Source organism: Pelodiscus sinensis, chromosome 8, assembly GCF_049634645.1.
Source record: "Pelodiscus sinensis isolate JC-2024 chromosome 8, ASM4963464v1, whole genome shotgun sequence".
NCBI classification, from domain to species: domain Eukaryota; kingdom Metazoa; phylum Chordata; order Testudines; family Trionychidae; genus Pelodiscus; species Pelodiscus sinensis.
Genome location: NC_134718.1, coordinates 4,005,866 through 4,021,036, shown reverse-complemented (window position 1 = coordinate 4,021,036; position 15,171 = coordinate 4,005,866). Strand labels below are relative to the sequence as shown.

At 43.4% G+C, this 15,171-nt stretch overlaps 1 protein-coding gene and 1 long non-coding RNA gene across 10 annotated transcripts in view; one reads left to right on the top strand and one right to left on the bottom strand.

The window, feature by feature from the left end:
* USP54 (ubiquitin specific peptidase 54) overlaps positions 1 to 15,171 on the bottom strand; it is a 114,972-nt gene that overhangs the window by 14,736 nt on the left and 85,065 nt on the right. For 8 of the 9 annotated variants that reach the window (XM_075935638.1, XM_075935637.1, XM_075935634.1 and 5 more), the window contains 5 exons: positions 14,462 to 14,693; positions 13,042 to 13,178; positions 8,301 to 8,474; positions 3,227 to 3,346; positions 1,861 to 2,053 (listed from right to left, as the gene is read on the bottom strand). In XM_075935638.1, the coding sequence (XP_075791753.1) occupies positions 1,861 to 2,053; positions 3,227 to 3,346; positions 8,301 to 8,474; positions 13,042 to 13,178; positions 14,462 to 14,693 (856 nt within the window). The other variant, XM_025177889.2, reaches the window with a different exon arrangement.
* LOC142830477 (uncharacterized) overlaps positions 1 to 15,171 on the top strand; it is an 80,315-nt gene that overhangs the window by 20,135 nt on the left and 45,009 nt on the right. The gene's annotated exons all lie outside the window — the stretch shown is intronic.

Sequence of the window (15,171 nt, the reverse complement as noted above, 5' to 3'; positions counted from 1 at the left end):
AATAACTTTGGGAAGGAGAGAAATAGAATAGAATGCAAAACATTTTCCTTAGTTTCCTTCTCATTTTTTTCAACTTTGAATTATTTATCTAATAAATTAACGAAAACATTTAAAAGCATTAAAAACCATGTGCACTTATCTTACATAAAATATATACAATGCATGTCCTTGGGTCACTTTGAATTTCTTCTGCATTAATCAGCATTCTAGTATGCAACTAGAAAGTCACAGGAGTCCAGGAATCATTTATATGAATAAAATTAGAGGTCTGGAAACAACTCTGACAGACAGTGATATCTCTGGCAAACTGAAAACTGCTGCTGCTCAAAGCAGCACTTCGTGTTGGTTAGATTAATGCTCTAACCTTAAATCTGGATATGCAGAATGATGACAATGTGCAGCTAAACACTGGTGCATAATTCAGATAATTATTTCCTATAGGATCAAAAAAGACTATTGTGTGACTTCAAGCCTGATCCAGAAATAAAATCTACCACGCAGAAGATCCAACCTAGCATTCATGGGGGGATAGCTCTGAGTAACAACAATTATGCTTTTTTAAAAATGTTGATACATATCAAAGCAAAGACACAAAAATCAAGATATAATCAGCCATTTTTCACTGAATACAAAGTTAAAACTCACTGCAGTAGAAACTTATTGTACAGAGTAGTAATAGGACAGCTCCTTTAGCAGGGATGGGCACTCATGCAATATATTTGAGTTTGATCCCAAGAAAGATATCTTTAATGGTAAAAATGCATCTGTGCTTTAAATCTGCCACTGCCCAATGTCAGCATTCAGTGTTTCTCCTACAACAGAGGGCACTTTGGACCACTAATTAGCACAGGGATCTGCTTTCATTGTTCATAATTCAACAGCTGCAAGAACAGAGCAAAACCCTGAATTATAGCCTTTTTAGGTACAGGTTTCGGCATTTCTGTCCCTGCAGGGATGCTCACATGAGTGTCCACCTGGGCATTTGGTCGCAGAGCATGTCGTTGGGGAAGTGGAAGGAGGAAAGAAATAGATGCAAGCTGGGCAAGAAGCATTCTAGAGGTGGCAGGGGATGGCAGAGAAAAGAGGGTCAAATGGAGCTACAACTAGGTGCTTGGATGGGCTGAGTAAGATGTAGCAGCAGAGACTCAAATGGAGTAGACAGACTAGAGTAGAAAAGCAGAAAAGAAAGTATCCTGAGGAAGAAACTGGAGAGACTGCTAAATTTGACTAGAGACAACTGTAAGGCAGAGAACCTGGCTGTGGGACAGAGGTAGCATCAGGACGATTAGTCAGCAAACAACAGGAAAGTTGACAGGGCAAGGACAGGTTGTAAGTGAACCCTTTTCTGCAAGAGCTGCACCAGTGCACCAATGAAGAAGTGGACTAGAAGAAAAGGTTCAATGCATGTTTCCCTGCTAAGAGCACTGCAGACATGCGACTGCCCTCCACATGGTAGTTATTTCAGGGCATTCACTATAACAATAGTTTAACTCATTTCAGCTCTGAAGATATTTGCTAATTTTTCTTTTTTAAACCTTACCATTTCACCTTAAAACACATCTCTTCTTTTAACAGTCACTTTTCTGTTGGTACACAGGTCTGTTCTAACAGCGAGAATTAATTTCTAAACGCCTCTTATTACAGGCCTCATTTTGACTTGGCGCACATAACCTAGCCTACTAAAACCATGGATGCACTTAAGTGTGCTTTCCTATAACATGGTATGACCTGAGCATGCCATGAAGAAGAATGCTACAGGATTTTGAGTAACCAGGGGAACACACAGTTCACTACTTCTTTCTAGACCATGTTTCTGGTCAGTACAGCTCAGATCTGCTCTACTTGATATACTTGGACTACCTTGTAGATTGGGTCATGGTGCCCCCCTGTCGTGGGCGGCAGGTTGGTGGCGGCGGCGGCGGCTGCGATGGCTGCTGCTGCATGTGATCCTGGAGGCTCCGTGCTTTTCGGATACAGATTTGTAGCTTCTTATCGACTAAGGCTCTGCTGTGAGTGCTAGAGCTGGCATCATGCATGGCAAGTCTTAGTTTAGCTAAAATGCAAAAGAAAACAGCAGAAACAAAAAACAGAAAAAAGGACTAAAATTGAAAAAAGAAAAAAAAGATGCAGCAAGAACATAAAATATGGACCATGCAAATGCTGCCACAGAGAAGTTTACAAGGATGCTTTCATTTCCATTAATGCACATTCAGGTTAGCCATGTGTCCAACAGATTAACTGAAACTAAACCAAAATGAGTAAAAAAAAAAAAAAAATCTAGTTTTTAGCCAAACCCTCCTCCTCCTAACATAGGGTGGGTCTTTCTCCAGCCCTCACAGAAAATGCTATATCATTCTTCATCTTCCATCTATACAACTCCTTATTCCCATATCATGGTTCTTTTATGTGCACAGAAACTTGGTCAGGATTTATAATCAGAGCATAGCCAGGTGGGATGCAGGCTCACAGAACTTTCATGAGAGCTGTATCTTGATCTTGTTTTGTAAAACAGAAAAGCCAATTTCTATAAACATATTTTGCCTTAGCAAATCCATGGTATTACCTGTTCTGTTTTGCAATCTTACTAACCAGCAAGTGGGGAATGGAAGTTGGAGTGGGATAGCCAGCCAGTCAAATTATAAAATACAGAAACAAACAAAAAAATGCTGTAGCACATAACTCCCATAATTCACAGCAAATATTTAGCCCTTCAAAATCTTGACGCCGCCACTTCCTCCTGAGATGTGAATAAGTACAGCACAGTTCATTCCTTTTCTTGTTGGTGACAGGAGTCATCTTCTCTCATGCTCCTTTTCTACATACTGTACTGACAGGTTTAGGGCTTAAACCCTCTGTAATTTGGTCTCTGGACTGGGAAAACTGCTTACTGTGTATAAGAAAGCAGGAGAAGAATTACCTACTAGGTGCCTGCTGAAATGCACCAATTAGCAGCAAGACAACAGACATCCCAGTGTTCTTACTGCCACTGCACTAGACACAACAGCCCAGAGGGAGCCAAGCTGGTGGAGGGGAATGGGACTAAAATCCAGAAATAATGGTGCTTAGAAAGAGGAACCACTAGCTCCAACCACACCAGTAGAAACCAGCACACTCCTCATTTTCCCACCTGAGAATTTCAGATGACTAGTCAGTAAATTTTACAGACCTGTTCTGTGATATTAGTAAACTGCCAAAAGCACAGTAACTCAGGCAATTAGTTACTTACATATAGCTTCGTTACAGAGAGCAAGAGCTGCAGCACAATCTCCCTTCTGCTCCTGATGCAGCGACTCTTCAAAGACTGAGTCTGCTTCCTGCATGGACCTCTCAAAGCCATCACTCCTCCCTGCAAGGGGCAGCACTCTTCATTTCATTTGCATTCTTTTTTTTCCTTTACCCTTCCTCCCACTTGTTAGCACAGAATCTTTCCATATGGGAGTCATTTGTAGCAGCCTACCTGTAGAGGCTGTACCTTTCCCAAACTCTTGTTCCTTTTTAAAGGGTATTAGGATGTTGAGGAGCACTGGGGACTGCAAGAATCACAAACTCTGAGACTGGGTGTGGCATACCCTTAATTAACACAACTGTCAGGATCAGGTAATCATAAGCACTGTCTGATAAAAGGACTGTAAGCCACTGTTTGTGTGTTTTACTCAGGGTAACGAGGGATTTTGCTGCAGATTGTTTTGGGTAAAGTAAGTGTGTGCGTGCATGTACAGAGACAGGCAGAGACAAGAAACAAGAAAGCACAGTGTGACCCTGGAAAAATGGGAAAAGCTAGAGAGTTTGGGGGACTGTTTTTGGCTAAAGAGGCTTGGGATACTAAGATACTGCTCCTTTTGTTCTTGGTCCTCCAATGTTCAGAGAAGCAGGACTTTGTACATTCCTTTAAAAAAAACAAGACTGCATGAAAGAAAACACCAGACCGTCAACCAAATTATATTCTCTGTGATTGTCTACAGCAGAAAGTTATGCTGCTTCAATATATTATATGATTTTAAATGGATTTTAGTTGCATTTGTGCAAAAGATCAATTTACATCAATTAAGAATCAATTTAACCTAAACCAAAATAAGCTACATTTGACCTGAAATAAGAGTGTCTAACATAGAAGGTTGCATTGGTTTAACTTAATCTGTTTAAAAATCACATCTTATGTAAAGCTTTCTGCTGTAGACAGAACTCCGTTATAACCATGTAAATCTGCTGACTTCAGTTGAGTCACTTCCAATTTACACCAAGGTAACAGAGCAAACTTTGGTATTATATCTCCAAATTCCAGTCAGTGCTATTTCTACTACTTTACTGTTGAGATTACAAAGTCAAGGCTTATTAGCATCTACACCAATGTCTGGAGCAGTAGTTTTACTGTAAACGACAGGCTTTGGCCAGTCATTTGAAGTGACTTATTCATGTGACTGTTAACAAACTGGGAATTTTTTGATTAATTCCTTTTTTGTCAGAACATGCTGATTCATCAGAACAAACTTGTTGAAGAAATATATCTGTTTCGATTCCAATTTTGTCAGGAAGATTTTTCAGGTCCAGGATGGAATTTCTGATGAAAGTGACAGATGCACTTACCCGCTCTGCACCCCAGAATAGCCAATAATAATCCTCTCGTTAGCGCTCTCACCTCAGACAGTGGGGATCCATCTTCAAGTCCCTGCTCCAAATGAGGCAGAGCAGAGATGTGAAGGTGGATCTCCCCTACCCCAGCTGAATGTCCTGAGCTACTGGCTACTCCATGAGTAACTTTTGTGAAAAAATTCAGGGTGTAGTTTTTATTCTGAAGGGGAATGAAAATAAATGCCAAACCTTCAAAACTGTTTGGAAACAGAATCCTTTGTTTTAGAGCAGTGGTCCCCAACCTTTTAGGGCTGGGCCGCGCACGCACCGCGTGCCTGGAGCGGGACCGCCCATGTGCCACGCGCCCAGGGCCAGCACTGTGCATGCACCGCATGCCTGGGGCAGGGCCAGCCCCAATCACTGGGCGGGTGCACATAAATGCCCCAGCGGGCGCTATGGCGCCTGCAGGCACCGTGTTGGGAACCACTGTTTTAGAGTATGCCAGAAGGCTTCTCTGTACTGAAAACACTAGAGCAGCACCATTGTAGCACTTCAGTGTGATGCTACCTATGCAAACATGAAGGGTTCTCTCAGTGGCATAGATAATCCACTTCCCCAAGTGGCAGTAGCTAGGTTGATGAGAACATCTTAACATCACTTAGGGATGTGGATATTTCAGATGTCAAAAGCAACTACTGTTACAGAAAAAAAAACCCACAGTGTACAGCAGGGGTGAGCAATAATTTTTGGCAGAGTGTGGCGGGGCGTTGCCCTGCACTAGCCCTTTAAGGAAGACCTGGAGTCAGGGGGAAGCCCAGCTGAGGCAAATAAGGAGGGCCCAGTTGGAGACTATAAGAGCAGCTCCTGAAAGGAGGAGAGATACCTGCCTGCCTGCAATGAGAGAGGCTTTGGCCTAGCAAACCCAGGCTATCCAGCCTGAGGCCCAGGGTTGCAAGAAGGCAGTCACAGAGGGCAGGGCTCGCATGGAGGCAGCCCTAAAAGGCCGGGCTGCAAGGAGGCAGCCGCGGTTCTGCAACAAGGCAGCTGCAATAGGCTGGGGGAGTTCGAGCCAGGGAAGCCCAGGCCATAAGACCACAAGGCAGGGTTGCAGGAAGCAACCGGGCAGGCAGAGGCGTGCCTTTGGCCAGGGAGGAATGGCCAGGAGAGACTGCTGTCCGCCCGGAGACAGGACTAGGGAGGGACTGGTAGTGGGCCACTGAAGCCTGGAGGGCGTTGAGGAACTGTGTGCGCCAGGCACCACCCCTGCAGCTTCCACTGTCTGATTTCTGGCCAATGGGAGCTGTGAGGATGGTGCACCCCAACTCCAAGGTGTGTGCAAAGACACTTGCTAGCAGCAGCTGACCACTTCTGGAAGTGGCGTGGCTGGGGCCACAGCAGGCAGATTGCCTGAGTGCCCCGCTACACTGTGGGACTTAGCAGGCTGGAGGGAAATGTTTGGCAGGCCTGATCGAACCTCTTTGCCATATTTTACCCAACCTGGCGTATAGTATGTCTCAAATACCACACAAATGCTGTGGCCAGACTGTGTTAACATGCTTGCAAACCCCTTTCCAGCAATTTTAATGACTAGTTATCTCCAACACACTTTATTCCATGTGAAACAATTCAGAGGTGCCTGGGAAATGATACCTACTTCAGCAGACTGTAATGAATATCAGAGCCTTTCACCCACTAATGCACACTGACCACCATAAGAAGCTGCTGGAGTGCAGAATAGTTCTGCAGCCTTAGGAGGAGGAGAGAGCAGAGCACATGGAGGAGGAGCCGAGAACAGGGAGACAAGACCCACAAATTCTTTTTGAACAACTTCAAAAAGTGGGGAAAAAAGGAAGGTGATGACCCCTGAAAAGTACCAAAACATAGGCGAGCTCAAGAGAAACAAGATGTTCTGACCTACGGACAACAGGTCTCAAGCCACTTATTAGAACAGCATACAAAATTGCTCATGAAAATTTAACAATGCATGCCAAAATCTGCTCATTTGTCCTTTCTTGTGAAGGCAGAAAAATTAATATTTCACTTAGCCAAAATAGAAAGCCTCCTTGACATGGGTAACATACATTTCACTACCATATACAATTCTTATTTTAAGAACTCCAGAGAAACCTAGTAAATGCAGATGTGCTGAGTATGAACAAGAAGTCAGGTAGATCAGTAAGTCAGAACAGCAGCATTTTCATAGGTAAAATGTGTGACCACTGAAAGCCAGACTCTAAGCAATTTGCACTTGGCCAACGCATGGGCAAAACCATTTATTTAGTGGAAGGAAAATGGGACAGAAATGTTCTGGAGTCTTGTGCATAAGCAAACCATGAACCACCCAGAAGGTTCAGGAGCCATCTAGCCTCCCTCGCTATCATGCCAGAGTCCATGGCCCCCAAATACCGTATAACACTCTTGGATGTTAGGTGCCTTTCTAGTATGCCAAACAGTTGGATGTTTCTAACAATATGTATAGTGGGCCATTACCCAGGGTCAAATTGGGACTGTTCCCAGTGACTCAATGAAAAGGCATATTTTTCTGGAGGCTGTAGCCTTTTATTTCAAAATCTGAATTTAAAAAAAAATTAAATCAGTAACACTTAAGTTTGTGAACAGACACTTAATACTATTAACCAACTGTAACTGATATCTGCACAATTCCGTAGACCGCGTGAGAAGACAAATCAAAGAATGGTGAATGCCCTATTCATTTCTAGGGGTCATTAACCAAAGTCTTATGGCAACAATTAGAGGTCAAACTGGTAACTATTGCACTGTTGATCACCATGCAAGATTGGAGAAGCACAAAAATTGTGAAGATCTCCTGCCAATGCAAGTGGAAAGGGCCACACCAGAGGATCTACAGTTACTCACATGTGGCATCCTAGCTGACCCTAAGAATCCTGTAATGTAGGTATGGTCTTTTTTAACACTATGGGTACATCTACATTTTTTTTTTTGAAAGAGGATATACAGATGCCATGGGAATTTGCATATCTTCTTCCGATCTCACTTTCAAAAGAGGATCTTTCAAAAGTGAAAGCAGTCGATGCGGTTTTTTTCCGGGGAAAAAACCCTTTTTCAAAAAACTGTGTAAACCTCATTTTTTAAGAAAGAGCTTTTTTTTCTTTTGAAAAATGTGTCCTCTTTCGAAAGTGAGATCAGAAGATATGCAAATTTCTACAGAATTTGCAGATCTTCTTTTTAAAATAGAATGTAGTCTAGAAATAGCCTATAGGTGCACCACTTTCCTGAGCGACAATGTTCTTCTATCAACCTGGACACAGCAACTCCAGGAATTAGGCCAGGATAGCTATGGATTTAAGTGTGTTGGGGAAAAAAGTCAGAGCTTGGAGTGACACAGCAACACCATCCTAAATTTTAAGTGTAGCTCAAATATTTGTTTTGGTAAGTTGAGTTTGGTGTTTGGCCAGAACACAGGTTTTTTGTTGTTGTTGTTGTTTTTCCAAAATTAGATTATTTTGCATTATAAATTCAGCATTCTCTTCCTGTTCTCCACGTTTCTGATAAATTCTGAGACCATCTTGTCTCGCCATGGGAGACTTCTGTTGAATAATTGTAGAATTGTCATGGGGAAGAAAAAGCAAGAGACTTACTGGAAAAAATCAAAAGACCAAACACACCTTCTCCACCTCCCACATATGCAACACTATATTCCAAACCCATCCAACACCCCACACCAGCCACATCCAGCCTGGGCCAATTACCCTGGTTCTGCAGTTCATCTAGGTCCATGAACCTGCTGGGACGGGGATTAAAGCCCATTGCTGCCTCCAGTTCCTTCTCCCGTTTCCTGCGTAGCTCCTGTTCCTGTGCCCTCCTTGCCACTTCCTCCTGTAACTCATCCAGTTCGCTCTTCGATGGGGCAGGCGCTTCTCCACCTTCAAACACCAGAGAGAGCCATGGGTACTTTCAGTGGGTGCCCCATTCCCAACACGCACACTCTGCTGTAGCAGCAGCTCAACTTGTTTTGCTCTTTTAATCTTCTGTAAGTCCATTTTATATAGGAAGCAAGGAAAACTTGAAGACAAAGGCAAGTGCCACCGGAAGCACACAAAAGGCAGCACTTAGTAAAAAGCTATTTTATTAATTTAAATATTATAGCTTACATATTTTATATTAATTTTTCTAAAAGATTTAGAAATGGGAAAGATTACTGGATCATTTTAGCCTACTTCCTTGCCAATTCAGGTTCTCCCCCACTATATGTTGTGCTTTGTACATTTTATCTAGTTTGATGTTCAGATGAGAAGTGGGTGAGGAAATATCTTTTATTGGATCAACTTCTTCTGGTGAGAGAGAGCAGCTTTTGAGGTACACAGAACTCTTGTTTAGGTCTGGGAAACTTATACAGAGTGTCACAGCTAAATACAAGATGGATCAGATTACTCAGCATAGTAAGTATTTAGTTATAAAGGACAAAAAAAATCCAGAGACAGTAAAAGCTGTGTTGTCCAGCACTGCAGCAACCCAAACGCTTTATAAATCAGCATTTCTAATCTTCATGGAAAGTCCAGTTTATAGTCAGGTTGGTGCAGCACTGGCAGGCTCCCCACCTTGCTCACTATGGTTCATTGGTAGCAGCATGTTCCTGTTGCTCCTAGGTGGAGGAATGGCCATGAGAGCTTCAGGGTGCGGGAGAGGCTGCAGGAGGAGTTTTGGGGTGCTGGATCCTGGGGGTGTTCACCTCAGGCAGCTCCCAACTAAGGGCTATATGTCCCTATTGCTCCTAGTCAGAGGTGTGAACAGGCATCTCTGTGTGCTCCCTCCCCCCACTGCTCTCTCTGGCCACGCTTCCCAGCCAGTAGGAGCTGCAGAGCCAATCTATGATCTAATAACACAACCCCAGCTGCTTCCACCTCTACCCTTTCTTCCCTATGAATGGACAGGTGTTAATGGACCACTGCACTTTGTTCAGCATATTTCAAGGGACAATTCAATCTACTCCACCTTGTAATTTACCTGTGACACTTTGAGACCTTGTTTACTCTACAGGTTATTTTGGTATAATTTATGTCACTCTGGAGTGTGACTAATCCACAGCCCTGAGTGACAAATTACACTGACCTAATCTCCAATGCAGACAGTATTGTCAGCTACTACCTTTTGTGCAGGCAGGAGCTTAGCTGACGGAAGAGATCTTTCCCATAAGCTTAGAGTATCTCCATCACAAGCACTATAGTGGTGCTGCTGCAGCGTAGACATAGCCTGAGTAAATTTCCCAGCTCTGCAGAAGAGCTCATACGTTTGTCTCTCTCATCAACAGAAGTCCATCTAGTAAGAGATAGTATTTCATCCACCTGGTCTCTCTAATATCCTGGGACCAACATGGCTACAACACCACTGCATGTTCCAAATTATGCAGTGTCCACCACTTCACTTTTACAACCTTACTGTCCTCTTATTTGGGGGGGGACATTCAACTTAAAACATCCCCACACTAAAATCCCTCCCATTATTCCTACTTAAGCCCTTCATCCTTTTCTTGACATTGTGGGTGTTTACATAGCTCCAATGTTCTTGCAGCCCTCTATAATTATCTATGCTTCATGTAGTCAGTCCTTCCTCAAACCAATCCCACTAGCACCCTAATCTTTGTGTTGCTTTTCATGGTGCTGACTTACATTTACTAACATACAAATTGCAATATTCTAGATATGGTTGCATGAAAGCCTTATGGAGAGGACTACTGACTCATAATTCCGTGACATAACACCTACGGCACGAACTTTAAAAATCTCTTTAAAAACATCAGTATTTAAGGTTCTCTTCGTAGAAGCAGGAGGAGAAACTTTAACACCAATAATTCATGATTACAAAAGGATTTTATTAACTCGCTGTGGGTATGTCTACACTACAACCCTAGTTCGAACTAGGGTGGTAATGTAGGCAACCGGAGTTGCAAATGAAGCCCGGGATTTGAATTTCCCGGGCTTCATTTGCATAAAGCCGGGCGCCCCCTTTTTAAATGTCCGCTAGTGCGGACTCCGTGCCGCGCGGCTTCACGCAGCACGGACTAGGTAGTTCGGACTAGGTTTCCTAGTCGGAACTACCGTTACTCCTCGTGAAATTCAAATCCCGGGCTTCATTTGCAACTCTAGTTGCCTACATTACCACCCTAGTTCGAACTAGGATGGTAGTGTAGACGTACCATGAGATACTCTGTACCTTGGGAGAGCACCCTGTAACCCCTAATATTCCTCATCTGTATACAATTATGATATTATATATAAGCATTCCAGGGAAGGTGTTGGGGAAAGTTTATGATCAGCTGAAAGTCTCTGTTCTGTCTAAATATGTACGTCTTTAGTTCATATGAAGTTATGAGTTATATGTAGGGTTGCAAGATGGTTTCAACAAAAATACCAGACACACTTGACATTACATCACAATCTACATTACATCTTATTTAGAAAATACCGGACACTTATATTTTCTCAATTTATTTCCTGAACAGAAAGCTCAAATGCTGGACTGTCTGGTTCAAAACCGGATACCTGGCAACCCGAGTTGTATGTTTGTCACTAAAACAAGTTGAAAGATCAGCAGGCTATTAGCTCCCCAGAGACAACAGTAAGGCAAAGTAACTGAGGGGTTAAACAACTATCAACTGCCATTGTCCAGCAAAAGAGCTACAACTCATACCTTACCTTCATGAGACCACACCAGGGGAATTGCTCCACCTTGTTTGGGGACTCAGCAATGTCTCCCAGACATGCCTGAACTTGTATTCTCCAGGCATATGAACTAAGAACATAAAACTGAACACAGGGGGGCCAGGCTCTGCCATTTTCCTATCTCCACCTATGCTGCAGGTAATAAGGGCTGGCAGAAGACTGATCTCGGGTTGAAGAAACTGTTGGCTCCTCCTGTGGCTCCAGGGGCTGAAGGAGGTCTGTGCCCCCAACAAATATTGGAGGTGTGTTGTATGCGCGCACACACACGCGGACACGCACGTCCCTGGTGCTCTGTTTCTGCTTTAGTTCCCCCTGCCTGGGGCTCAGCTCCAAGGAGCCCCTAACTCTCTTCCATGGCTCAACTATGTTCTGAGTTCTGGATTCCCCATGCCTCCCATTGAACCTACATCAGGACTCCTATTTCAGCTGCTGCTACAGGGGCCCTGAGGTGGAGGCAGCCCAGCACCCAACATGGTGGTGCTGTTGCAGCACCAACTATCTCCTGCACCGGTAGCTGCCTCCAGTAGCTCAAGGACCTGTGTGGTTACCTGACATTGCCGTTAGGTGATCCCAGGCAAGTCCAATGCAGGGAAAGGAAAAAACTTGCCTGTCTTTTATAAGTGTTGTTCAAGAGAATTTTTTACCTCAATGGTCTCATAGAGGACTGGGTGTGGCATCCTCTGGAGTGCCCTCCTCATGCACTGGTGTATGAGAATGTATGCTATGAATGGCAAAAGGGGGGGCATTCCCAGGGAGTTCCCATCTTTGAGAGATTACACTAACCATTTTCGGATGGAGTGACTTCTCATGGCAAAAGGAGAAGATCCTGCTGAGGTAACCTGCCAACACATTCCTGTCCCTGGAAAGTGTGCTGCCACAAGATGAACAGCAGGCTGCATACAGAAGTCCCACAGCCAGGAAGCTCCTTGGCAAAGGGCCGACAACCAGGCTACACTTAGTTTATTGGTCTAAAACATTGCAGTGGACTTGTTCATCAGGATCTGAACCATCCTGCCCTTAAGATGAGGCAAGAAAGGTAGGCAGGCCAAGCAAACCACTCTGAGCTCTCTGAGGTTTATGTGGAACAAGCAATCATCCTGCAACTAACAACCTGGTGTGCTGAGAACACCCAAGCGTGTTCCCCAACTCAAATCTGCAGTATTGTTTTCAGAAGATAGCTTAACCCCACCCTTCAACTTCAGAATCAATAATTCAGGAATCTTGAATTCCAAAGGAATGTGTATCTATACTGAACATCCGTAGGAAAGGCAAGCCATTGTCCGGTTACCTTAAATTGTCCCCTACCCTTTTTACTTATTTTTCCTACCTCCTTTTTATTCTTGACAAGTTTGGGTCTAGATGCTGTTGCAAGCTTGCTTCTTCACAAAAGATACCAATAATGGTTAATGATAATTGGCTGTATTTTGAGAGGAATATTCTAACTACCTGTTTAGTTGGGCAGCTGAAATTATGAGAGGATGGAGGGAGAGAGTATTACTTTCCTCTGGTGTGTCAGTTTAAGTCACTGCCTGAGGAAGGATGCCTCTCAAGATGAATGAAAGGTATGTCCTAACAGGCTCCTGGTGATACTAACTGGTAATGCAATAAACAAGAACTGTAGTCCCAAAAAGTTGTACCAGATTCCTGAGTCTTTTTCCCTTTCTTGCATCTGCCTCCACTGTGAAGGAAAAATATCCAGAGATTACGAAATTACCTCACTACATTTTAAACTCGACGATTGTGGAAATTGGGGGTTGAAAAGGTCTCTTACCATTTCCTAGGGAGTGCTGGCTGCTTGTCCATCCAGTTGAGGAAGCAGATTCCACTTCTAAGATGCTGCTGCTATGTGACTTTGGGATATTACGCCAGGCAGGAACCAATCCACTAGATCGCTTCATATGAGAATCCCTTGAAACGGGAGTGGGGGGGGGGGGGAGACAATGGTTAAACATTTTGCCAATCTTTTCAGGGGATGGAAATGTACAGAGTGCTGGAAAGAAGGACAAGACAGCCCTACATTTTTTCAGTCTGGCAATAACATTTCATCTTCACCTTATTTTCACACAGCTTCAAAAGAGATGGTATTTTAAAAGGATTCTATGGAAAAATCCCTGGGGGAAGGGAACAAAAAAGAATTCACCTCTTCTCAAATAATATTTAAGATTTTATTCTTTATTTACATAGGAATCTGGCTCCTGTTTCTCAGTCCCCAACTATAAGATTTATTTCCCTTTTCCCAAACACACCCAAAAACTATAACTTCCAGTCATATATTTTCTGCAAGAGGGATCAAAAACTGCATCAAAATATCCAAACACCAGTTCCTCTTTATTTTGGCACTATGTTCCCTTATTGTACAAGATCATTAAAAAAGAGCTCTCCAAAGCAATGATGGGAAATGTGGCTCTCTGAAGAACACAGAAGATTGCAACTGCAACTATGTCACCATCTGCCCCTTTCCTACAAGTATCACTGGGATAGATCCTAAATCCTGGAAATGAAGCAGCTGGAGGGTATTTCACTACTAAAGAGAAATTTCCTTAGAAGCACATGATGAAGCACTTTTTACCCAAAAGCTTATGCCCAAATACATCTGTTCATCTTTAAGGTGCCACAGGACTCCTCATTGTTTATGGATTCTATAGTACACAGAAGGCCCCAATGAAGTCCTCAGGGAGACATGTTCCCATGCCAGTCTATTAAACAGTACACATGCTCCAAAACAGAGCCTGACACAGGGATGCTTACTGTCAGACAGTAATTTCACTGAGTCAAAGGTAATAGGCCAGATTAATTTTTCACATGGACAGCAGTGACAGACAGCGTCTAAATTTAAAACAAACTGGGTCCAGCATCCTGCAACTTTGGTTTTTGACACAGCCTCAGGACAGAGCTCTCTATATCCATCTCTCCCCACCCACCCCCCCAATAGCTGGTTGAGTCACCCTCCTAAAATCCTTCTGAGACGTAGAAATTAGTGTCCAGCCAAACAAGGAATGCTGCCATGGCACAGCATTACCAGCTTATTTCCCATAATCTGCCTGCACTGTTGTCTACAAGAGCCGCAGACTGAGACTGAAGGGCAATGCTTATGCTCCGTATTCAAGAGCCACAATTTAGTTCTCAGAGATCCTAGTTTGCAGGGCCATAAGAGAAGCAAAAGTCCAAGAGTGCACTTTGTTAACATCTACCTGTGGGTGCTGGAGCTCTCAGACAAGGGCATGTCCAGACTGACTGGGCTGTTGCTATTGCGTTCGCTGCTCTCATAGCCAGATTCCATCCTTTGGATCAGACGAGGATGCTGATCCATCAGGTGCTGAGTGCCCCATCCCCGACCCCAGGGCTTATACCTGATGTTTAGTTGGTTTGGCCTTGTGCCTTGAGTTGCTGGTTCCTTCAGCTCATCTTCTATAAATTCCTTGGCTGTCAAGAGAAAAGAACATGAGATAGCAGAAGAGTCAGGTTGAATTCTATCATGTTAGCTGCTAGTTTTTGGATTTCTAACCCTGTTTAAATCAAATGTACTGTGGTTCTGTGTTCAGGGATAAAAATCGTCCAGACAATTTCAAGAATCCAGACAATATCTTTATAGCATCTCTAAAAACATGAAGTAATTTCCAGAAGAAAAAGGGAAATGAAGCTTTAGACTCATCGTGATTTTCCCCAAGCAATGTGTTTTTAATACCTGCCATTTAGCGAAACTTGCTTCATCCAAAGGAAAAAAGAAACCTATAAGCAAGGAGACCGAATCATCCCTGTCAAGGGGAATCCAGTAAAAGACAGAAAGGAGGATCTATTTCACTGAAGGAAGGAAAAGAAAAGGATACTCACCTGTGCAGTAACTGAAGTTCTTTAGGATGGCTGTCCCTGTAGGTGCTTCATTTTAGGTGTCCTGACACTG